At 45.2% G+C, this 23,222-nt stretch overlaps 2 protein-coding genes across 2 annotated transcripts in view; both read left to right on the forward strand.

The window, feature by feature from the left end:
• Positions 1-19,337, forward strand: part of LOC118098317 (rho GTPase-activating protein 21) — a 37,217-nt gene extending 17,880 nt beyond the window's left edge. Inside the window, 22 exon segments of the mRNA XM_035141989.2 lie at positions 247-325; positions 860-914; positions 2,498-2,521; positions 4,004-5,960; positions 8,166-8,315; positions 8,424-8,526; positions 8,612-8,648; positions 8,983-9,102; positions 9,328-9,627; positions 10,678-10,742; positions 10,850-10,998; positions 11,207-11,349; positions 11,453-11,611; positions 12,135-12,213; positions 12,336-12,409; positions 12,490-12,579; positions 12,673-12,798; positions 12,890-12,931; positions 13,087-13,192; positions 15,661-15,692; positions 16,528-18,004; positions 18,007-19,337. Coding sequence (XP_034997880.2) covers positions 247-325; positions 860-914; positions 2,498-2,521; positions 4,004-5,960; positions 8,166-8,315; positions 8,424-8,526; positions 8,612-8,648; positions 8,983-9,102; positions 9,328-9,627; positions 10,678-10,742; positions 10,850-10,998; positions 11,207-11,349; positions 11,453-11,611; positions 12,135-12,213; positions 12,336-12,409; positions 12,490-12,579; positions 12,673-12,798; positions 12,890-12,931; positions 13,087-13,192; positions 15,661-15,692; positions 16,528-18,004; positions 18,007-18,203 — 5,564 coding nt within the window. The 3' untranslated portion in view covers positions 18,204-19,337.
• Positions 19,338-19,995: 658 nt separating this feature from the next.
• apodb (apolipoprotein Db) lies at positions 19,996-23,108 on the forward strand. Its single transcript, XM_035142575.2, has 5 exons — positions 19,996-20,138; positions 21,447-21,562; positions 21,669-21,790; positions 21,960-22,045; positions 22,548-23,108. Exons 2-5 carry the CDS (start codon positions 21,452-21,454, stop codon positions 22,778-22,780), a joined length of 552 nt encoding a protein of 183 aa, XP_034998466.1. The 5' UTR covers positions 19,996-20,138; positions 21,447-21,451; the 3' UTR covers positions 22,781-23,108.
• Positions 23,109-23,222: the final 114 nt, after the last annotated feature.

The following is a 23,222-nucleotide window of genomic DNA, read 5'->3' on the forward strand; positions in this document are numbered from 1 at the left end:
GTGAATTGAAGCCGTGGGATTCTCCTCCTATTGACATAAGATCTCACAGTCTGTGTGGACGCCTTCAAAAAGAAGCTAAAGATTCATTTATTCAAACTGGCCTGTGCCTTGTTTTCCTACTGTTTTATGTGGTTATGCTTTTTTGTTTGATTCTTTAACTGATGAATTTGAACTATACTCTTGTCAAGCACTTGAAGGATGTCATATTAAATAAATGTAACTTACTTATTCTGTGATTCTGTGCAGGGGATCGTATTGTGAAGGTGAATGGAGAGAGCATCATTGGAAAGACGTACTCACAAGTCATAGCCTTGATCCAGAACAGGTACGATTTTGCCAATGTTTAATTTTATGGTTAATTTTAAGGAAGAATAGGCAAAGCAGGAAAATGCCCAGTAATTGAACATTTGCATTATGGCCTCCTTCAACTTGTGGCCCTGTTCTGCTTCCAAAACATTTTTTAGTTTATATTGATAATCATACATCATCACATCGGAATCAACAGGGGCCCAATGTGATGAATCAGACCCTGACCTTAAGACTGACTGACTCAGACTCTGGTGCCCAAGAGCTAATCTCCTCACCGCCATCGCTTCGCTGCGTGTTTGTGAACTAATGACACAGAAAATAATACAGAACCGTTGTGAAACTTTCTATTGAGAAAACACTCTCAGCTTTGCAAAGATTGTTTCCTTATCGCTGACAAATGCACGTCTAACTTTCACACACCATTAACCCGCAGCTGTAGAGGGTCGGATTGTACGTGTAAAACGTTTGTCATGGCTCTCCTCTGATTGAACCCTCTGTTCTAACAGTTTCTCTCCTTCTCCCATCTCCCCCTCACGTTTGCATCAATCAGCGATGCCTCACTGGAGCTCTGTGTGATGCCAAAGGATGAGGACATCTTGCAGCTGGTAAGCATTCATTCATCAGTTGATGATTTTTATTTTTTAAATATGTTTTTGTTTTTTTATTGTGTGGAAACGGTTAGTTTTTCTGAGCACTGCCATGCCTCCAGTCTTTTTCTGATCTTGGACCATGAAGCCTGGTATCGATCGTCTCATGTCAGGTGGCTGCGTTTCTAAAACTGTCAACCTCAGTGTTGAGTGATTTAAAAACTAATAACAGAGGAACTGACCCAGTGTTCAGGCTCCACACACACACACACACACACACACACACACACACACACACACACACACACACACACACACACACACACACACACAGCCAGCCCACGCCATCAGTCAGCCCCAACAGACGATAACGCAGCACCAGACCACGTCAAACCAGTCGCCACACGACGCCTTTCACCCCAGTTTGAGAAATCCTCTTTGTTGGAGCGGAGAACTGAGTCAGATCCCACTGTGTTGCTAAATTCCTCACATAGCTTGTTAGCTTGGCCGCAGCTTACCAGATGCCACAATAACTTGCTTTTGGCACTTTGGAATGAGTGAGGACTCACAAGGCTCAGGATTTCAAATGAGCCATTGAGAAACGCATGAGTTAAAATTAAAGCTTCATTTGCCAGCCGGGGATTTTTAGGGAAATTTTATTTTACAGTTGTTTACAATCCGAGGGGTCAAACCGCTCTAAATGTTCCAAGAGACAAAGTCAGTTTTAAAGAACAATATACATTTAACTGCAGATTTCACTCTCAGTTAATCCTCATCAATAAAAATTAAGTTTTTCTATACAGTCTAGTGTCTAAGAAATAACTATTATCACAGCAGAGTTATAATTAATCAAGCCGTGCAGCGTTATATGCATAAAGGTGTCTGTGTCTGCTTTTAAATGTGTTTATGTTTTCCTGTTTTCGGAGGCATGGAGCCCACACACTACCGGAGGGAGTGCAGCTGCAGTCAGCTGACTCTCCTCTCGGTACACTGTTTACAGGAGCGAGCGAGTGAGCGAGGGAGGAAGCCAGTGTCGCTCGGGCAATCGCGTGTGTTTATGCTCGCCCAAAAGTGAACGTACGATAGGGCAGCGTCGATCAGATGAGTGGAAGGAGGCGAGTGGAGAGAGTGTGTGTGTTTGAGTGAGTGCGACTGAAATGCCTCAGAAGCCAGAGAGGGGGAGGAGAGGTGCCGCTGTGAGCAGGTGAGAGTGACAGCACAGGGAAAAAATGCTGAGTGTGTTGAGAGGAGAGAAAACCTGCGTATTGTAACAGCAGTGTGTGTGTGTGGGGGGGGTAAGAAAAGGAAATAACGGGGATGAGCACACAACGACTCAGAGGATATTCAGGTCCGTGAAGGACGGACACCAACACTGCTGAACTTCACCTCTATTCTCATTCTCTCTAATTCTTCCACTCTCAGACTGTGATTTCTCGGCTCTGCGATCCTTTTGCACGATGTATTTTTAGCCTGTGCTAGAAGTCACTGTCTTTCTCCACGTGTCATCTCCATCGCTGTCTGTGTATCGCTCGTTTTTCTATGTGTTCACCTGTTTACTTCTCTTTATTCTCCTCTCTGCTTCTCTAACCTGTGGACTGCAGTTTTCCAGGGATATCACAGCTCTGGTAAGAAGGGAATCTGTACTAAACAATGACTTTCCTTTTAAGTTCTCTGTCCGGATGATTCGCAGGTTTCTGACTTTGTAATTTCACATGTAGTCGGTGGCAAACTCCCAAAAAAGCCCATTTGTAATTCCCCTCCTTTACTGGGATGAGTGTATGAGTTCACTGGAAAAAGAGATATCATCTGTCAGCAGACCTCAAACATTTTGTTCTGTACTTTCCTCATTCAAGAAATTAGTTTATATTTCCCTGCATGGTTTATGCAAATGCAGAGGGAGGCACCAGGCTGCAGACCTACCGCTGCTGTAACTTGACACCTCAGGTAGAGGGCCATCGATTAAAGTCCAGCACCGTAGCGCTCTCCCTTTTCATTTTCTCAAGGGCTCTTGAGCTGGGAGGATGAGGAAATATAACGAGGTCAGCGTGCAACCAGGAGATTTTTCTGAGGCTGTCCGTGACGATACTTAACTGGAGAGCGAGCTCTAGCGAAGTTTAAGGGGTTTTCTCCGAGTTCTACTCAAGGAAAGTACCTTAGTCTCTACAGGGACAGTAGAGTTGTAGAGCCATGCTGACAGAAGTAGCGTTAGCTGGCAACAGCAGGCAGAGACGTCCCCCGTTCTCCCTCTCCTCATGCCTCTGGGCACCAAAGGTGGGTAAACCCCTGCCGCTTTAATCCTGACTTCTGGCTCCGAGGGTTTATTCTGGACTTTCCAGCCTTCTTTTTCTATTTGCTGTTCTTTTTTCCCCCACATCTGGTGCTTTTTATGATAATTTGTAAAATGGCATACTGTAATATTTGTTTGCCTTCTCCTAGGAGAGAGATTGAGAAACTTTCGAGAACAATTGTTGTGTTTGTTTGGAAAAGAATTTCTGGAACGCCGTGTCTCTTAACCATGCTGTTTATTTATATGGAAAGGCAGAATCCAGTTGTGGGTCCGTCACTTACACTTCTTTGAGGGACTGCAGTCACATTGTTTGTCTTCCTGATAATCTCATCACATTAAGCTGAGCCTCCTGTCAATAAGTGACACTCTCAGATTACCTTTCTCTCTCTACTCTTAAAATGCAAGCAGCCACATTGCGGTGTTGCAGTTGAGGTATTTTACAAACAAACAGATTGATACTGAGGGAGATGAAGTGTCAGGTTATAGATGTGTCAGTATATCGAGTGATTTAAAAAATCGGTTGCCCTACAGCTGTGGTTTCTGAGCAGGAAAATCAAACGAGGGCCTAAATAGAACAGTCTTTGTATTGTCTGCTATTTTTGGATGTGCGTTTGCAGCATATTTTTCATGGCAGAAGTCTGATAGCTTCACAAATAGCTCTGCAGCACTCCCTGTTTTTTTTTTAAACGTTGTTGAGAGGGGTCTAATGTATCCTGTTCCGGGTTGGGCGCGATGTTCTCTGGCAGTTTAATGTGTATCTATTTCTGCTCTCAAACCTCTCTGCAACCTAAGTGACACAATGTCCTTTAATCTCTTGCAGGCGTACTCCCAGGATGCATACCTCAAAGGAAACGAGGCGTACAGCGGAAATGCGCAGAACATCCCCGAGCCCCCTCCCATATGCTACCCTCGGATAGAAGTGAAGGCTACGGGCATGGCCCAGGCATCAGAGCCTGCCCCGGTCGATGAGACCCCTGGAGGGCCAGCTCAGGGACCAGGAAGAAGAGGGGCAACCACTGAACAGAGTCACTGCGTGGAAGTCCCTGTTCCGCCGTCACCCCCACCCCAGCAGACATCAAAGTCTCAGACTGTGGTGTGTGTCTGTAATGACAATGTGAGGACAGTAGCCATGCCTCCTGATCCAGTTGACAGGGGGCCCTGGGTCGCTCGGGCGGGCCCCAGTCACAGGACAGAGGAAAACCGGTACAGTTCTCCACCAGATTCTGGATCAGCTAGACCCAGACCCCTTATTCCCTCAGTACCTGGGGGTGCACAGTTGCAGTGTCCCTCTTCCCGTCCCGTAGAAAGCCCGGTCTACTCCCCGTCCTCAAGTTCTAGACCTGGTGCGATCTATGCGGACCCCTTAACCCCGCCTGCACGGGCACCTGTCGCTGCTGCATCGCCGGACACGTTCTCCACTGCTGTCTCACCCAACACCAACCACTACTCACCCTCTCCCACAGCCTCATCCACCTCCCCACACCAGAACATTGACTGGAGAAATTACACAACCTATAAGGATTACATTGACGCCAAGAGGCTGCACACGTATGGCTGCCGCACCATTCAGGAGCGCCTGGACAGCTTGCGTGCAGCTGCTAATTCTAATTCTGCGTACGCCCAGCAACGTACGCCTCCCCCTTCTAGCGCCAGCCAGAGAGCGGCATCAGCCTCCCAGGTCAGACAGAGGAGCATATCCAGTGACCGTGGGATGGATGCAAAGAGTCCGGGTACTACAGTGACAACTCCATTACGTAGCGCCTCCCAAGAGAGGCTTGGAGGTGGAACAGAGAAGACGATACCAAACAGGAACTGGCCTCGGAGCTCTTCCCAGGACGCTCTGCCCTTCTCCTCCCCGACAGGAGTTACCAAACCTCGGGCACGGTCTTGCGACTACCTGGGCCAGCAGCCTGCTGAGCCAGGTGGGGTTGACAAGGCAGAGGAATCCAGAGCCGGCAGGCAGGGAGCAGGCCTGAAAGTTTTACCTCATCTAAACAGGAGTCTCCCTGGACAGGAGAACGAAGGGCGAGGAAGTGGATTATCTATCTCACCTTTAGCTGCTCCTGTGTTTACTAAAGGTACAACAGACTCTGTAATACCACCAAGGACAGACGGGGTCATAATGAGACCCTCACGTCTGCCTGTGAAAAGTGCCATCTCAGACTCTTTACCTGCCTTACCCATTATCAAAACCACAGACCCTCTTAAAGACCAAAGAGCTGCCATCAGTGGCAACCATCTGGGGTACCCTTCCCCTCTGCACCTCCAGCTCAGGGGCAGGGCTGACAGTCTGAAAATGGAGAATAGGTTGGAGGCCGGGTTGGCAGCCAGGTCCTCCTCTTGCTCTGGTCCGTCCTCTAAACTGCCCATGCAGAGACAACTTGGAGCTTCCTCTGGTACCTCCACTAGCAACGGAGCTGTGACCCCAAAGCCAAAGGTCAGAGAAACCTGCACATCCACCAGCTCACCTGTACGAACTAATGGCGGTCTTGCAGAGGGAGTAGAAGGACCTGATGCAACAGTAGTGGTCCTAAGAAGAGACAAGAAAACCGAACCTCCTCACATTCGCCCTCCGTCCTATGTACTAGCCGTTAATGACTGCGGTGGAGGAGTCACTCATAGGTCACCACCATTGGTGAAGGCCGGCTCTGCCGATGCAATGTGCTGGATGTCCAACGACGGCTGTAGGGAGATGCATCTAAGGAGGCTGGGTGACACACGACACACGTCTGGATCCAATAACCTTGATGACTCCCTGGATTCAATCCCTTTTATAGGTAAGACTGCACCTAATCCATAGAACCACCTTCTCTTTAAACTGTGTCTCCATAGCAGACAGAGTTAGTGTGTTTATTCTTGAAAAGCAAGACATTTTGTTGAAAGTGCTTGTGTTGAATTAAAAACAAAAAGCAGAATTTCCAGTCACAGCAGAAAGTGTCCTGTAGGAATTTAAACTAATTAGTTGTGGCACATTGAACTCAGGATGACACTGTGTCAGGTGTGTGGTTGTTTTGTGTAAGTGTCACACTGTTCTACAGGTAACCATGACGTATTCAAACCTCTCTGGCATCTGAGTCGTGCAGCACAGACACACACACAGACACACACTCAATAGACCTGCCCTCCCACTCTCTGAAATGTCTCATATTCCCCCACAGTGTTGCACAGCAAGAGAAACCTAAGAATGTCGCCCTAATGGACTGTGACATAACAGAGAAATAAGGTCATTCCTGCAGCAATCCGCTTCAATTACACTTTATAGTCTGACACACATTTTTTCCTTGGAACATCTCTGTGCTGCTGAAGTACGTGCAACTTGTAACATCGCCTTGTTTTCTGTGTCATCCATTGAGCGTCAGAGTCCAGCAGAGCGTGATTTCACTTGTTGTGTTGTTCAAACTGAAGTATTGTCTGAAGTGGCTTCTGTTGTGTCATCTCACATCTGGCAGACAGAAACCCAACAAGCTAGAACTCAACCTCGCATCCACGGCCGCGTCGCCATTGGTGACTCATAACCAGCCAATGAGAGCAGCTCTCGTATTCGCCTGTTGTCCCGAGAGCCTGCAGCAGTTAATCCTATCGTCTTCTAGCACCATTTCCCTCCTGTGTACACAAACACTTACTGTGCATCTAGATCTAGATTTGATTTTATCATTGCACCTCCCAGTGTTTTTATTTAACACCAGAGATGTTTCTTTTCCAGAATGTGAGGTAAAAAGTTAAAGCAGCGATCGCCTAACATCAAATTGATTTCACGTTTATTAGCTAGAGCTAAAAGCTGGTTAGCTTAGCTCGGCATAAAAAACATGTAAACAGGAGCCTGATCCCAAAAAACTAATATTATGTGTTTGTCTAATTAATACAAAGCTGCTGTGTAGTAACACAAATTGTAGAGTGTAGTATTAGTTATGTATCTGATATAGGCTGAATATTTCTTGTCCAGTCGATCTCAGTTCAACAGCAAAATAAAATAGGTTGGATTTTTTCCTTTGGACACTCCACATCCCCAAAAGTCTTGATGTCGACATCATACGTGTCAGACATCAGTGGGTGTCACCGTCTTCCCAGAAACAGAATAAAAGCTATACAAACAAGTGATTACATGCAATAGTCATCGCTCTGACGTTTCAGAAAAGAGGTTTGTTGTGTCATGGGAGATGATCTCTCCAGGTTCGAGGGGAAAGAGATTTCAAAGCAGATGTGCACTGGCATCTATGGGAATCTAATCCTTTGACAGTTGTATTTCCTTAAATTAATTCATAAAAAATAATGATTTGAAACCAGTTTACTAAAAAAGAAATCTCCTCCTGTCATCAGCTTTTTGCTCTATTTAATCCTAGACAGTGTTCAGGAACATAATATGTGGCTGCCTGCATCACCACAGCCGCAGATATGATTCATTTCTGTCAGTGTTTGTTCGTCGTGCGCGTCTCTCAATTTGTTTTTAGGGCTCGCTATCGTGCTGATACTGCATATCAGATGTTATGACACACCGCTGTCTGGGAGGGTGTAATGTTCGCCGACCACGTTGCACGTGTGTATTTAGCAGGAAAGGTGTTCCAGCTTATCCGAGAAGGAACGCGTGTTTACTTTCTGACTGCATCGCTCTTTTCTTTTCAGCTTCTTATCGCAGCACTTTACAGCCGTCTGCTGAAAAGATTAGTCGAGTTGAGATAGCGGTGATGAATGAGACGTTGTGTATCTATTATTATTTAATTTGCAATATGATGTTCTATTACAAAGGTGTATATGAGGTCAGCATAGTAGAATCCTGCCCATCCTTCCATTTAAAGCAATATATTCTATTCTTGTTTGGTGTATTAGCAGTTCACAGTGATGATGATTTAACACTAGACGTTCTTTGTTGTTTTTGACACGATTGGTCCCTGGTTTCAAATAGTAAATACAAATGTTTTTCATCATTCAGTAGATGGATTTTTGTTTCTCGCCCTGAAGCTAAATTCCTCCTTTTCTGTCCGTAGACGAACCATCCAGTCCCAGTCTGGACCTGGACAGCACCATCCACATCCCTGCCTCTGCCGTCATATCTGCAGCACCCATCATCACCACCATCCCACCCAGCCCCACCTCGCCATCCCCCGTCTTTCGTCGACAGCTGTCACATGACCAAGGTACTGTTGTTGTATTTTATCGCAGAATATGAAATTCGGCAACAGTTTGAACTCGATATCACAGCTTACGGCCACTTTTTAAATGATTGTTTGACCCTCTCTTAATAGATTCTCTCCGTCTCACAATTATTGAGTCAGATTCTGGAACAAAAAACGAGCGTTCCAAGTCGTACGATGAAGGTCTTGACAACTACCGGGAAGAAAGCAGAGGGTGAGTGACATCTCACAAAAGAGTATTACTCCATATTGTTCCAGCTCTTTCAGTATAATTATGTTCTCATGTCTCTTTCATGTAGGAGGTCTTTAATCCCTGGTCTGAAAGGTCTTCGGAGGGTGAGTCCAGTCTGGATTTTTATCAACAATACATTTGTTCGTCAGCTCTGTGCAGCAGCTACCTGCCGGGTTTATCAGCTCGTTAGGTCACACCCAGAAGATTAAACTTTACAGGAAATAGTGACGTCTGTAAAAGCAACGTCAGGCTGGTTTTTGGTAGATTATTGATTCAGAGGGTGTGGACGTGTATTTTTTCGTAATCAACCTTAATATGGTAGATCCTTTAAAATGTGACATTGAGACGCACCAGTATAACTCTTGATTTATGCTAATGGTTTGACTGGTGAGAAGTTTCTGTCTTTAACGTTTCCTCTCACCTTCTTATCCATCGCAGGCAGTCGACAGGTCGTCAGAAGATTCGGGCTCCAGGAGAGATTCTTCATCTGATGTCTTCTGCGACGCCACCAAGGAGGGTTTGCTGCATTTCAAGCAGCTGAACACAGATAAGGGAAAGGTACCGTCTCTGTGTAGCTTTCCTATCGTATATAAGCATTACATGACCCGTAACTTAGTTTATAAACAGTAGTGAGTCTGACCCTGTTTGACGATATCATCTGTTTGAACTTAAATCTGCCTTTGACCTTGTTGCCTGAGGTCTTGTATTTACGATGTCATCAATAGCAGCATATTTTTTTTGTTTAACTTCTATTTTGCTTTGTTAAACTCTGTTTCTCCGCAGCGTGTCGGTGGGGGGATGCGCCCGTGGAAGCAGATGTACGCCGTGTTGAGGGGCAACTACCTCTGCCTGTATAAAGACAAAAAGGAAGGGCAGGCTCACGCCAACTGCCAAGCGGTGGACGAGGCCCTGCCAATCAGCATCAAGGCCTGTCTGATTGACATCTCCTACAGCGACACCAAGCGCAAGAACGTGCTGCGGCTGACCACGTCGGACTGCGAGTACCTGTTCCAGGCCGAGGACCGGGAGGACATGCTGGCCTGGATCAGAGTCATCCAGGAGAACAGCAACCTGGATGAGGAGGTGAGAACCAGGGATCAAGAGAACCAAGCTTAGTCCAAATTCCGTGGAAATCTGTTTTGTTGTTTTTGTGTAATCTTGCTCATCAAACCTGGAGGCGTTAAGTTTTCAGGTTGCATGTGAGTCCTCTTACCGTGACAGTGATATCTCAGGAGACGCCCTGAGGGAACATCTTTACACAAATCTTCACCTGGACTCAAAGATGAACTGATTAGATTTTTGGTCACAATGACGTCACAGAACACACGTCGGAAAAGTGTTTTATTCGATAAAAATGATTGTTTGATGACATTTAATATCTAAAAGGCTAAAGTTCGACTTCACTGTGACATAATAATGTTCTGCAGAATCACTCGGGAGCAGAAGGGGAGATTGTGACTCCCCCCCGCGACCCGACAGGTTGGCGGAGGCGAACAACTGCTCGGCCGTAATTCTACTTTTATTATGATTTTATTTGCAGACTTTGGCAGCTTGTACAGTTCATCAGTTCTCAGCAAGGCAGCTGCCTCGGGGTCTCTGTGCAGGTCACTGTGCCAGGGAACATCCTCTGTTATATCACTTGTCAGTGTAACATTACCTCTAATACTGTAGAATATTCCATTGTTCATTTCAATGGCGCTCGTGTCCTCTTGACCCCGTAGCCTGTTTTGCTTAAGAAAGAAATATTTTAGCAGCTAAATTTATAACAAATCTTTTCAATGAATACTTAGGTTCTCAAAGTGGCGTCCGGGGACCATCAAGGGCCCTTGAGGTGGTTCCAGGGGGTCCCTAGCAAAAAGGGGAATCATTTAGAGTAACACACTGACTATCTGACAATGACAATCAGATCGGTCCTAAATCAAACATCATTAGCATCCAGCATATATTAAAATCCCAGACAGGATATTTCCTTTCTTTTCGCTCACTCCACTGTATCTAGGTGGGGGTCAAGGAAGGTGTTGCACCTGATGCACTAACCATCATTTTTTGTTTCCCATGTCCATTCTGTTCTGCTCCCCCTTTTCCTTCCTTCCTTCCTTCCTTCCTTCCCTCCTCTTTTCTTTATTTTTTTAGAACGGCGTCTTCACCAGCCATGACCTCATCAGCAGGAAGATCAAGGAGTACAACACCTTGATGAGGTAAGGGCAGGGGAGAGGAGAGGAGGGGGAGTCCTGGCACTGTGGAGAACTTCACGCCGTCCTGTGCAGAGAAGCTCACTCAGCGTTCATGTCCTTGTCTCGTTCAGTCCCACAGGCAGCAAGACGGAGCAGTCGCCCAAACCTTCTCGCCAGTCGATGAGCATCAGACAGACGCTGCTGGGAGGCAAAGGAGAGACCAAAGCAACAAGTCCGCACTCCCCCAAACCTGAGCAGGAGAGGAAGAACATGCACAAAGGTAGGAAAAGAGGAAGAGAAACATTACGTGCACTACAGTGTTAATGTCTCAATGTTAAAGAAGGTTAAAAACATAAATCCTGCATTATAATCTTGCTTCCAAACAAACAAACCAAACCTCCTTGGTGCTGGTTGTGAAAGGGCAGAAGTAAAGTGTTACCTCCACATTAAAACGTCTGTGTTCTCATTATTTCGCTGTGTCCTTGCAGACGACACCAGCCCTCCTAAGGATAAAGGGACATGGAGGAAAGGCATCCCGGGGCTGATGAGGAAACCTTTCGAGAAGAAGCCGTCTCCTGGCGTCACGTTCGGAGTGAGGCTGGACGACTGTCCTCCTGCACTGTCAAACAAGGTCTGTGCTCATTTACATTCATAAAGATGTTATTTACCTTATCTGCGTTCTTTGCATGTCCAATAACCTTATCCTTTTCTCCCTTTACATATATATCGTCCAGTTTGTGCCTCTGATTGTGGAGGTCTGCTGTAATCTGGTGGAGGAGAGGGGGCTGGAGTACACAGGCATCTACAGAGTCCCGGGGAACAACGCAGCGATCTCCAACATGCAGGAGGAGCTCAACAACAAGGGCATGAATGATATCGATGTCCAGGATGATGTGAGTCACTCCATCGATCCTCTGCTGCTTTAATTATACTCTCCTTGAAGTTGTGTAAGTGCTGGACCTCGATCTGTTTAGAGCCGGATGCAAGACTGACATTTTTAAAGCTGCATCTCGACCTTTGTGCACAGAGCAACAATAACGTTTACTGTAATTTATTGGCAAGATTCAGTAAATACAAAAGCATAATAAGTACTGTAACTACATCAGCACCGTTAGAAGCTGTGGAGTTCAGTAGCTAAAACTACATCTTTCTGACAGTGGATGTTGTGAAAGGTTCTTCTGAGCCTAAAACTATAATACAGGTTGAACCAGAATGTCACTTAGTAGAGTTCATACTTCTGCCAAGGTTTATTGGCCTGTGTTCCATCCTTCCCCCGAGTTTCATGGAAATCAGTTCAGTAGTTTTTGCGTAAACCTGCTGACAAACAAACGGACAGCGGCGAAATCACCTCATTACTGGAGGTAATAAGTTTCAGGGTTTCTCTTATAATACTTAAGTTGTGTTTCTGTTTCATAGAAATGGAGGGACCTCAATGTGATCAGCAGTTTACTCAAGTCCTTCTTCCGCAAACTTCCAGAGCCCTTGTTCACTAATGGTGAGTTGTTTTCACAGGATCATGTATGCCATCTAGTGGCCAAAAGTGTTAACTACACCCAGTTTTTTACATGAAAGCTTTGAAAATGTTTTAAAATGAAAAATGTTGTCCCCCCCCCACAGATAGATACTCAGACTTCATAGAGGCCAACAGGGTAGAGGGCCCAGTGGAGAGACTCAAAGTGATCAAGAGGCTGGTGAGTAGTTTATTTCATCCTTTGTTTGTTTCCATCTGTTGTTGCATCCTGTCATTTGTTATTCTCCTGTTTCCTGACAGCTTCATGAGTTACCAGATCATCACTACGAGACCCTGAAGTTCCTCTCAGCTCATCTGAAATGTGTGGCTGATAACTCAGACAAGAATAAGGTACGGAACTTCATTTTTTGTATCTTTTAAAACCAACATTAGTCTTAATAGAGGATCAAAAATTTGCTTTAAACTTCATTTCTTGCGTTTTAGATGGAGCCGAGGAACCTGGCCATCGTGTTCGGTCCGACTCTGGTGCGCACCACCGAGGACAACATGACTCACATGGTCACACACATGCCCGACCAGTACAAGATCGTAGAGACCCTCATTCAGAATGTGAGAATCACACGTTTCCGTGGCCTCTTCACTGATCTCCTCGCTTATAAAACACAAAATCCTAACGTCTCATGTTTTATTTTGCTTCTAGTACAACTGGTTTTTCACTGAAGATGGAAATGGAGATCCAGTGGTGGGTACAGGCGTCACTACCATAATAAAACTCTTCCTTCTGCTCTTAGATTTAACTTTGTTATCATCAAATCAATTCAAAATGATTTGTTTATCTAGCGAGAGGTCGCTTTAAGCACGTGAGCAAACCTGATGCGTTCCCTTTGCTTCCTGCAGACTGTGTCCCACGAGATGAGTGCCGTGCAGTCCCAGCCCATCCCCAACATCGACCACCTCCTCACCAACATCGGCCGCACCGCCGCGTCGCAGGGTGAAGTATCAGGTAACGCTCTGCCTCTGGCAGAACCGACTCTGTGGTGGGTTAACCTTTCTCTGTCCTTTCACTGCTGCTCGCTGTGGTCCCAGGAGACCGCTGGTGTTTTAACAACGACTTACGGATGTTTGTGATAACGCTGCTTCTTCCTTAAGTCCAAGCTTCCCCCTCTTTTGCTTCTTTGGCTGTTGCCACTAGATAGAAATGTCTATGGCTAACCATGAGTCCAAACGCCTGTGTGGGTCCGAGCGGACAATTTATTCGCGTCACTCAAAGGACGCGATAAATTGTCCCGTTTTTCATTTGCTTTAGGCAGCATTCCGCAGTGTTTTATAAAGAAGTACAAGACTTAGACGTTCTTTTCCTTATTCAATCATCTCTCTGCCCGTTAATAACTCGTTTGGATCAGACTCCACTACTCGGCTTCGCCCCCTCCCCCCCCCTTATCCCGCCCACTGTTGCACTAATACGGCATGTTCTTTCCCACGTCACAAAGTAGATGTTTTTACAGTGAAAGGCGACCTCTGATTCCTCTGTCTCTAGTGAGGCTCTGTCGGGTGTCCTAAAGGCTTTCCCAGCATTCACACATACTGATCTTGACACAGGCCAAGTGGGAGGAGTCTATCACACCATGATGTCACTGATGGACTCTATAATGTCCGTGATGGACAGCTGGAACTGTAGGAAGAAGGAGGATTGTTGCCCCCAGTGTAGCTGCCTAGTCTGCAGGAACCCGCAGTTCTTTTAAAGCACAGGAAATGCCAAAGAGAAAGAAAAGAAAAAAGGAAAAGTGGTAAAAGCAAAGACGCCGTGACGAGCGAGGGGAAAGGAAGCGGCTGCACGGTACGGTACAGTGTCCGGTGTTGTCTGTCAGAGTTTACCTAACACGGGCCGGTGCTACTGTCTGAAAGGCTCTCCGCTGTCTCTCCTCACTGTCCTGCAAGCTTGCCAAAAGGAGAGATAGCATGGTATGGTTTCCTACGTCACAACGTCCGTGTGCACCTGCATATTGTGCCATCTTGTGTATTGCAAGGGGTGTATAGGGGGGCTTGGCTATGTCACACAATCAGAAAACAAATTTGAGTCCGAACCTGAGGACGCTATCAAGACGATTACAGAGCAGGTGAGGACTGATCGCAGGTTTCCTCCTCGCTGACACTCTCGCTCTCATGTAGTGTCTCATGTAGTAGCCCCTCTGTGACCCCCCTGTCACTTCGCTTTAACCTTTTGGTTTCCTCCATAGCCGTCTCTGTCGTCACCATGTCATTGTTGTCACGGTAACACTCATGTCACCACCACCACCACCGCGCACTGCTCCATCAATTCAGCTGAAGAGCTTTATTTACAAAGCACCTTTCTTACAAGAAGCTTTACGAGTTCATGAAAATTTGAAGGCAAACAATAGGAAACAATTCAAAGCAATTTGAAGATCACATAGCAAATAGAAAAATGTTACGGATGAGTAAAACAAGATAGAATAAAACGATTTCAATATTCTTTAAGATCAGAACTAAAAGAAAGCAAAACTATAAAAATGTATATAAATGTAAATATAAAAATAAATGTACGTGGGCTGTTTTATCCTATGGTCTTTTCTTACTGGTCTTTAAACCCGTCAGAGTCAGAAGATAAATCTCAAAGATCACGAGATTATTATTTTTTCAATTTAGCTTTTTGTCCTTGTGAATAGTTTCATCTCCCGGTTCCTCTAAGAAACATTCAAGTAAAACAATCTGAGGGAATATTGCTCGTCGTCGTTGTCCAACGAAAACCACAAACTCTTATTTTATAAAATTCACTTATGTTATAATCAAAATAAACCTTAAACAATTTCGAGATCTGAAAAATTCACAAAGCTGGGGAAAAAAAATATGCAGGCCGTGAAAAGTTTCCATTTTGGACAGACATGTTTCTTTATGACAAAAACATCAGGAAGCTCCGGTCAACACTACGTTAAACATTTGAGAAATCAAAAAGGAAAACATGTTTATTCATCAGCAAACATAGTATTTAAGAAAATCAGGTATTTGACGCATTTAAAGTAACTTTTCTCTCCGTGGTTTCAGATGTTCTCGTCTGTATGACAGGGTTTTGCTGCGTGTCCTCGTGTTGCATGGCACGTGACCTGCTCCGCTGTCCAGTGTATTTGTTGTGGTCACGGCTGAAGTTGCACTCAGTATCACAGAGACACGGGAAACACACGTGTGCTGTTGGAGTCGGGAAAGAACGTCACATGCCTTGTAGACGTGGCCCTGAGTGTAACGTAGAGCTCATCTGTCCCCGTGTGCAGCATGGCCCGTTGTCTGCTCGTGTCGTCCTCCATCTTGTCTGTTGTGCGTTTTGTTTCCCACCAAACATCCTGCTTCTCCTCATCAACTTTTTCCTTTCTCCTCCCTCATCACATTCACGTGTTGCTCCACATGCGTGTGTGTCTGTGTCGTATCTGACTTGTTCCCTCTCTTCTGTTTCTCCTGCAGATTCACCGAACAGTGACTCGGCTAAATCAAAGGTGAGTGTGTGTGTGTGTGTGTCTGGTGAAAACGCTCTCAGGCCTCTGGTAGAGTAGGATGAAGGGAGGTAGGTGCCTTCACCTCCGATCCAAATTCGATTTTCTTAACATATTTTGGTCGTATTTGTGTTTTCATTTTCTTATTTATGGTTAAACTGTAAAATATCAAACCTCAATTACATTTATTTGCCATAAGGGTTTGACAACGACATCATAGGAATCATTATTCAATGTTTTTGCAGTATCAGAAAGTTTTGAGTCCCTAATATCTGCCTTGGTATCAGGCTCTAAATAATCTGCATGGCAAAACACCACTAAGGCAAAAGAAAGTTTGCTGTAACTTGGTTGAAACAAAACTTTGAGTGTTAGTTAGTCCAACAGGCTTCAGCACAACCAGTGAGCTGCAGCACTTCATGCCTTTAAAAGTCTATAAATATTCCTGCTTCGTAACAACAGACCTAATGCTCCAGGCTGCAAAATCTGAGAAAAGACAGAAAAATCCTCCGGAATGTGTCGTGAGAATAAGCAGCTGCCTCCATCATTGCACCGCTGCTCCGTGGCTGCTTCTCTTCAGCTTCATGGCCACATCATGACAGAGCTCAGGCTGCTGCTGCTGCTGCTGCTTCACCGCTGGCATGGAAACAATAATGTGCTTCCTGTTAATGACACTCGCTAATGTTCCTCTCTCTGTCCACTTCTCTGGTTTGTGGTGCTTCATGGGAGCAGGTGGAGTACAGATTTCAGTTTCCAGGCAGGGGCGAAGGGTTTTTCTTCTTTTCGACCTGATTGCATTGCACATTCTCATTTTTGTGTTCCTCTCTCTTCCTTCTCTCAGGGTTCCTGGGGTTCAGGGAAGGACCAGTGCAGCCGAGAGCTCCTGGTCTCCTCCATCTTTGCTGCAGCCAGCCGCAAAAGAAAGAAGTCAAAGGAGAAGCCGCAGCCGAGCAGCTCAGATGACGACCTGGACTCTGTGTTCCCCAAGAAGGAAATCCCTGGCCAGAAGCCCAACCACCATCTCCAGGCTGAGGCCCAGAGCGAGACTCGCCCCAACGCCAAGCAGCAAGCCCCGGCCGAGGAGAGGAAGGAGAACGGGAGAACCGTGGAGCTGATGCCCAAAGCCAAGAGAGAGCATAGAAACTCCTTGTTCCTGAAGGAGAAGACTCCGCCCCGCCACTCGTCTTCTTCCCCGTCCCCAATCATCTGCGGCTCGCCGATCATCAGCCACCAGACAGCTCCTCGAGGGAAGTCGTCCCTGTCGGATCCTCCGTCTCAGCTGGATGAAAACACCTCGGACCTCGGGACCATGAGCTCGGGAGCATCGGTGCCGCGGTCGAGACCCAAAAAGTGGTCTGGAGGAGCCCCCCCCGACCTGCCCCCAGGAGTGTGTATGGGACAGGGAGGAGGTGCCGGCGCGTCTGCTGGTGCAGAGGTGAGCTCCATCACCTCGGACTACTCCACCACTTCTTCCATCACGTTCTTGACCGGCGCCGAGTCCAGTGTGCTCAGTCCGGAGCTGCAGGGCGGCGAGGAGGCAGACGACGAGCGCAGTGAGCTCATCAGCGAGGGGCGACCCATGGAGACGGACAGCGAGAGCGACTTCCCGGTGTTTGCCCCGGGCGGTGGCAGCAGCCAGTCCACGCCGCGCCAGGAGCAGAGTCAGGAGAAGGCCGAGGCGAGAGATGCAGCTGACGGAGGCGTCGTGCCAAAACTGGAAGCACGCCGCCTTTTCCCGTCGCACAGGATGATTGAGTGCGATACCCTCTCCAGAAGGTGGTCACTGAGGCAGAAAACAGACAGCGAGTCCTCCATGGAGGGCGTAGCTGGGAGCGGGGAGCGCAGCAGCGGGAGGTCGGAGTCCTCCACGCGGTTGTCTCGGGTCCTGGAGGTGATGAAGAAAGGCCGATCCACCAGCAGCCTCAGCTCGTCTTCACGCAGCGAGTCGGAGCGCGCCGAACCAGCGTGGCACCTTAAAATCACAGAGCGGCTCAAGTTGCGGATACGAACATCTGCTGACGACATGTTCGCTCAGAAGAACCGAGCTCAGGATGCTCGGGCCAAGAAGAAGAACATCCGGCGGCGGCACACCATGGGCGGGCAGAGAGACTTTGCAGAGCTGGCGGTCATCAACGACTGGCGGGAGCAGGGCGGCGTGGATAAGGTGGCTGACCTCTCGCTGCTGGACCACCTCAAACCCAGATGCTCCTCAGAGGACTTCTCCGTCCGGGACTGGATCTCCAGAGAGCGCTGCCGAGGCTCTGAACCGAGCGTGGAGCTCGCACCCAAAGCCGTGCCCGAGGACGATCCTGCAGATGTCTGGGCGTCGCTCCTGAAACATCACCGCCGCCGCCTCCTCCTCCTCCTGCCACCCCGGACGCTCAGCCGCCGGCAGGGGAGCAGGTGAACGGGAGCGGGCTGCAGGGGAAGAGCAAAGCATCCATCGGGGCGGACGCTCACCCACACAAACTCTCTGGAGCACAAGTCGTCCGCTCGCGGTTCTACCAGTATCTGTGAGGACAAACAGAATGAATGAGTAAATGTGCGAATGTGGTTATTTGAGCGAAGGTTACTGCACAATATTTTTTCTACAAAGTAAACTTTATGTATCTACTGTACATACTGTGTATAGGCCTACATGATTGTTACTGGATTAATGCTGAAGAGATGTTTATGTGTATTTCCACTGACTCGTCGGCCATACTGGAAAACAAGACAAGGAAAGAGGAGAAACACGGACTCGTGACAGAATGTGACTTTGCCGTCGACGTGATGTTTAAGTGACGGAATCGGACTCTTGACGCTTGTTTCGCAGCACTAATGAAAAACGGTTACTGAAGAACGCAGGAGGAAACCTTTAGAAATAAGGAATCTCGGTTCAGTTCTTCCTCTTATAAACGGTATGAAGAATGTATTACTCGCTCCTTTTTTTTTTTTGGACTAACACTAGTTGCTTGTGACAATATTGTCATTTTTAAAAAACGACGTGTATGTATTTTTTTGTTTTTGCCTGTACTTGAAGTCTGTGGGTTTAGTTGACGGCTGCTTTCTGAGCCGGGTGCTGTGGGAAGTTTGTGGGTTTTTTTCACAGCACGGTCACAACAGACAGATATTAGCTCGGAGGGTTATTATAGTTTTATCAAATAAAGACTGAAAAACATTAACGAAAAAATACTGTTACTATAGTATGTAATGCTCGGTGCAGTAGTTTTTATTTCCAAACTTTGTCAAGTTATAGTCCAAAAGAAAACTTTTTACATGTGTTTTTATCTCAAAAAGAAAAAAGTGCCTCTTTTTGTTTTCTTTTTTAACAGTTTTTACCAACAAAAAGTTTAGGAGGAAAATATTTCACAGGCATTCCACAGGTTTTCTGTTTCTTCCCGTTCAAACTCATTTCTAGTTCATGTCAGTGTTTGTTTTTCTTCGACTTCAACACCTTCACTTGTTTTTTCACGTGCAGTTCAAATGCGTTTTTTTCAAAACCCGGGAGGAAAAGGACAAAAAAAAAAAAAAGAAAGGAACTGCATGAGACAATGTTTGGTGAACATCTGGCCTGTGTACAGCAGAACATCTGGCCTGTGTACAGCAGAACATGGTGCGATGCCCCCTCTCAACAAACACTGGAAATAAATAATCTTTATTAGAGTCTCACTGTCTGTTTGCTCTCATTGTTTCACACACTTGCAACATCTGGGAAGAATAAGAGGGAAATATATCGTTCTGACAAAATACACAGAAGCTTTTATTTTGCAGATGCATGAAGTAATAGGAAAGTAAACATGCACATAAATAAAAAATAAAGTTTAAGTGAATGTGAAGCTTTCTAGTATTTGCAGGAATGCAAATTAAACTATATTTTACATTTGTATATCTTATATATTTGTATTTTTAAGACAGATGCTGAGGCCCTTTAATGTGAGCCTGTTTATTTTGAGCACATTATATTTGGTTGTTTGCAGAAAAACTTTAAAACTTTGCTTCCAGTTCATTCATGAAATAAATAAACAATAGACAAGTGGCTGCTGCTGTTAAAACAAATCACGCACAATTATTCAAAACTAAAAACAAATTCTAACGATTGCACGAGTCATCACCATGACAACAAGGAAGCACTAGAACTACAAGTATTAGAGTTCTGTAACTTGAACGGATGAAATGTACTTAACCCTTTACACAGCGTCTGCAAGTTCACTATAATGTGTGTGTGTGGGGGGGAATGTGCACATGATGACAATTATCTAATGAGCAGAAGCGTGCTATTGGAGTGACACAGCATGATGTCACTCCCACTGTGTGTGTGTGCGTGTGTGTGAGCTGCTGATATAACTGAGCGTCTGAGAGTTTCCAGCTCAGCCTCAGTGAGACGCAGCTTCGGAGCCACACCTGACAACTGGACGTCTTCAACACAGACACACACGGACACACACACGGACACACACACACTCACCGGAGGTAAGAATGATTTATTTATGGGGATTATTCTAAACTGCAGCTCGTCTTTAAAAACTAATTAATCTCTGTTTCATGACTTCACTTGTTTTCCACCTGGTCTCATCCTCTGTTGTTGTAAATTCATATTTTATCAATCTGCATCAGTAACTATAGATGTTTATTTGAAATGAAAGAGTAAAACTCTGAGGTTGAGTCGTGGTGAGACACTGGTGAGGATAAGCAGACTGACCTGAATGCAGCTGTTATGTGAAACCAGGAGAACAGGTGTGGCGACATGAGACCTGCGGAGACAAAGCATGAAAAATTATCTTTTTACTTTGCACTGAACTCTGTACAACTACTTCTCTTCTCTACCGGGACAATAGAAGCTGTAATTTAAATAATTTCAAGAATGTAAACGTTGCAGTTCAACGTCCTCGAGGCTCCAGAGAGGAACTTTGTTCAGACACCATCCTTAAAACCTTTAAAATGAAGTTAGAACAAAAACACTTCGTATATTCCACCTTACACACAACTACACTTTAAACTGAAGGAATATATATGATTATTATTCTTTGAGAGTTTTGTGGTGATCTTTAATTGGAATATTTTAAATATTGAATTATGTAACTATAAATATATGTACTTGAACCAATTCTCACTTTCCCTGACAGATCTTTAGGGATTTATCGACACTTGATTTCCTTTATATTCTTTAAACATTATATAAACTAGATTCTGAGGTTTTTTACACTCAGAAGTTTCAAAAGTTTCAACTCGGAAGAAACTAAACTGTGACACGACAAACTTGAATAACACTCAGTGGAGGACACGACTCCATCGAGGACATTTTAGTTAATTTCTCAGAGAGTAAAGTTAATACAAATTCCTGGATCTGCATCAAAGTTTCATGGAAATAATATGACGAATCACTGACAGGTTTCATATCTGTATACACTATGATAATATTATTCTTGGCTTCAGCCACAAAGATCTGAATCGTTCTGGCTCGATTTGAAAGCAGATTGTTATAAAATCAATTTGTCCTTGACACATCAACCGGACTCCTTTTGATTTCCATTTATTATCTTTAATAATAACAATTCTCTGTAAATATTTTCATCCCTAATTATATAATATAAAATATTATAAGGAGAGATAATTAAATAAATAAATGATCAGTTTCAATCACAAAGAAGATTTTAATTGTCACGTTTGTTCATTTTCTGATTACATATTGTGCAGTGGCGCTGTTCATACAGTAGGGGGCACTGCTCCAGGTTAGTTTCATAAACATGACGTCAACACATTTCTTCTTCGCTCCTGAAGGAAACATGTCTTCCCTCTACCTCCTGCTGCTGCTGCTCCCCCTGGTGGCAGCTCAGACGTTTCACTGGGGTCCCTGCAACACACCCAAAGTTCAGCCCGGCTTCAACCTCCAGCAGGTGACACAGACATTAACACATATACTCTATATATATAAACACATGGATTATATACTCTACATATATACAAACACACAGTAATAATACCTAATGTCTGTATTAACAGTATCTGGGGAGATGGTACGAGATCGAGAAACTTCCTGCTTCATTTGAAAGAGGAAAGTGCATCGAAGCGAACTACTCTCTGAGGAAAGACGGAACCATCCGGGTGCTCAACTCTCAGTTCGAGTGAGTACACACCACAGACTGTGTATAAATACACACAGAACTTGATCCTTGTATTGAGTTTGACCCAAAGCTACATCTTAACATTTTTAAGAGTCAGCTGAGAGATTTAAAGCTAATTAAACTAACATTCGTTTAACAAAGAGTCTCCCTCTGTCTCTGTGTGTCTCAGTCAGGGCAAGAGGAGGACGGGCGAAGGGACGGCGGTGGTTCGAGACCTGACAGAAGCAGCCAAACTGGGAGTCAGCTTCTCGTACTGTGAGAACTTTTCTTCCTCCTCTTCATCCTCTTTGTTTTTACTTCCGGAGGAGTCGAGTGTTTTAAGAATAAAATCAGACGATTCAGGTTCTTCGTGGTTGAGATCATCTGAGTTCAGGCTGGTTAAAGACACACATACCTCATGAATGACGACGTTATGGCTGATACGTGACACATCAGCATCACTTTATTTGTCAGAGACAATGAGCTCGTCTGTCTGAGTCTGTGGAAGCTTCACATCAGATCTCACTTCATGCTTCTGTCCTTCGACTGAAGAGATTCAAATCTCCCTGTGGATGTAGATTTTAAGATTTAAACTATGATGAGATGTCTGTGAAGAAACCTAACGAGGCCCAAATAGCACAAAACTAACTCCTCCATCTTTCATCAGACTCTGCAGACGACCTTTCTTCATCGTATTTGGTGTTTTGTTTTATGAATCTGATGAATAATGAAAGATTCTCACCATCATCTTCTTTCCCTCTGTGACCTTTGCTCCCAGTCACTCCCTACAGCCCGTACTGGGTTCTGTCCACTGACTACACCAGTTTCACCATTGTGTACTCGTGCAACGACTTCTTCCGCCTGTTCCACGTGGACTTCGCCTGGATCCTCAGCCGGTCGCGCTTCCCGCCTCGGGAGACGGTGCAGCACGCCAAAGACCTGATGACCAGCGAGGGAATCGACCTGACCAGGATGAAGGCCACAGATCAGACTGGCTGCAAAGACGAGTGATGGAGACATCGAATGAAAGTGATCTGCAGTGTGTATATGTTTTAAATATATTTTTTATATTTTAATTCTGTATTAGCTGCTCGGGACTTTAGAGATGAAACTAATAAACTCACATTAACTCCTCTGCCTGTTTCTCATGGTTTAGTCTACGTGGTGATGTTAACACACTCAAATAGGAATATATTGTTTTTCTTACTGCAGAAGTGAATCTTACATCATTTACAAGAATGTTTTCTTTATTGAATCAAACAATGAAATAAGCTTTTTCTTTAAAAAATAAGCTTTGGGAAGGTTCTCTGTATAATAAAGATTTATTCATTCAACTGTTCTTGACTCTCATGGTCTGATTTTACAAAGAAGTACAATTATCCTCACAAGCAAAGATGAAAAGATATGAGTTATAAAACCTTGGACAAAAGTTTAATAACATCCACAATTTCCT

Source organism: Hippoglossus stenolepis, chromosome 19, assembly GCF_022539355.2.
Source record: "Hippoglossus stenolepis isolate QCI-W04-F060 chromosome 19, HSTE1.2, whole genome shotgun sequence".
In the NCBI taxonomy this organism is placed as follows: Eukaryota; Metazoa; Chordata; class Actinopteri; order Pleuronectiformes; family Pleuronectidae; genus Hippoglossus; species Hippoglossus stenolepis.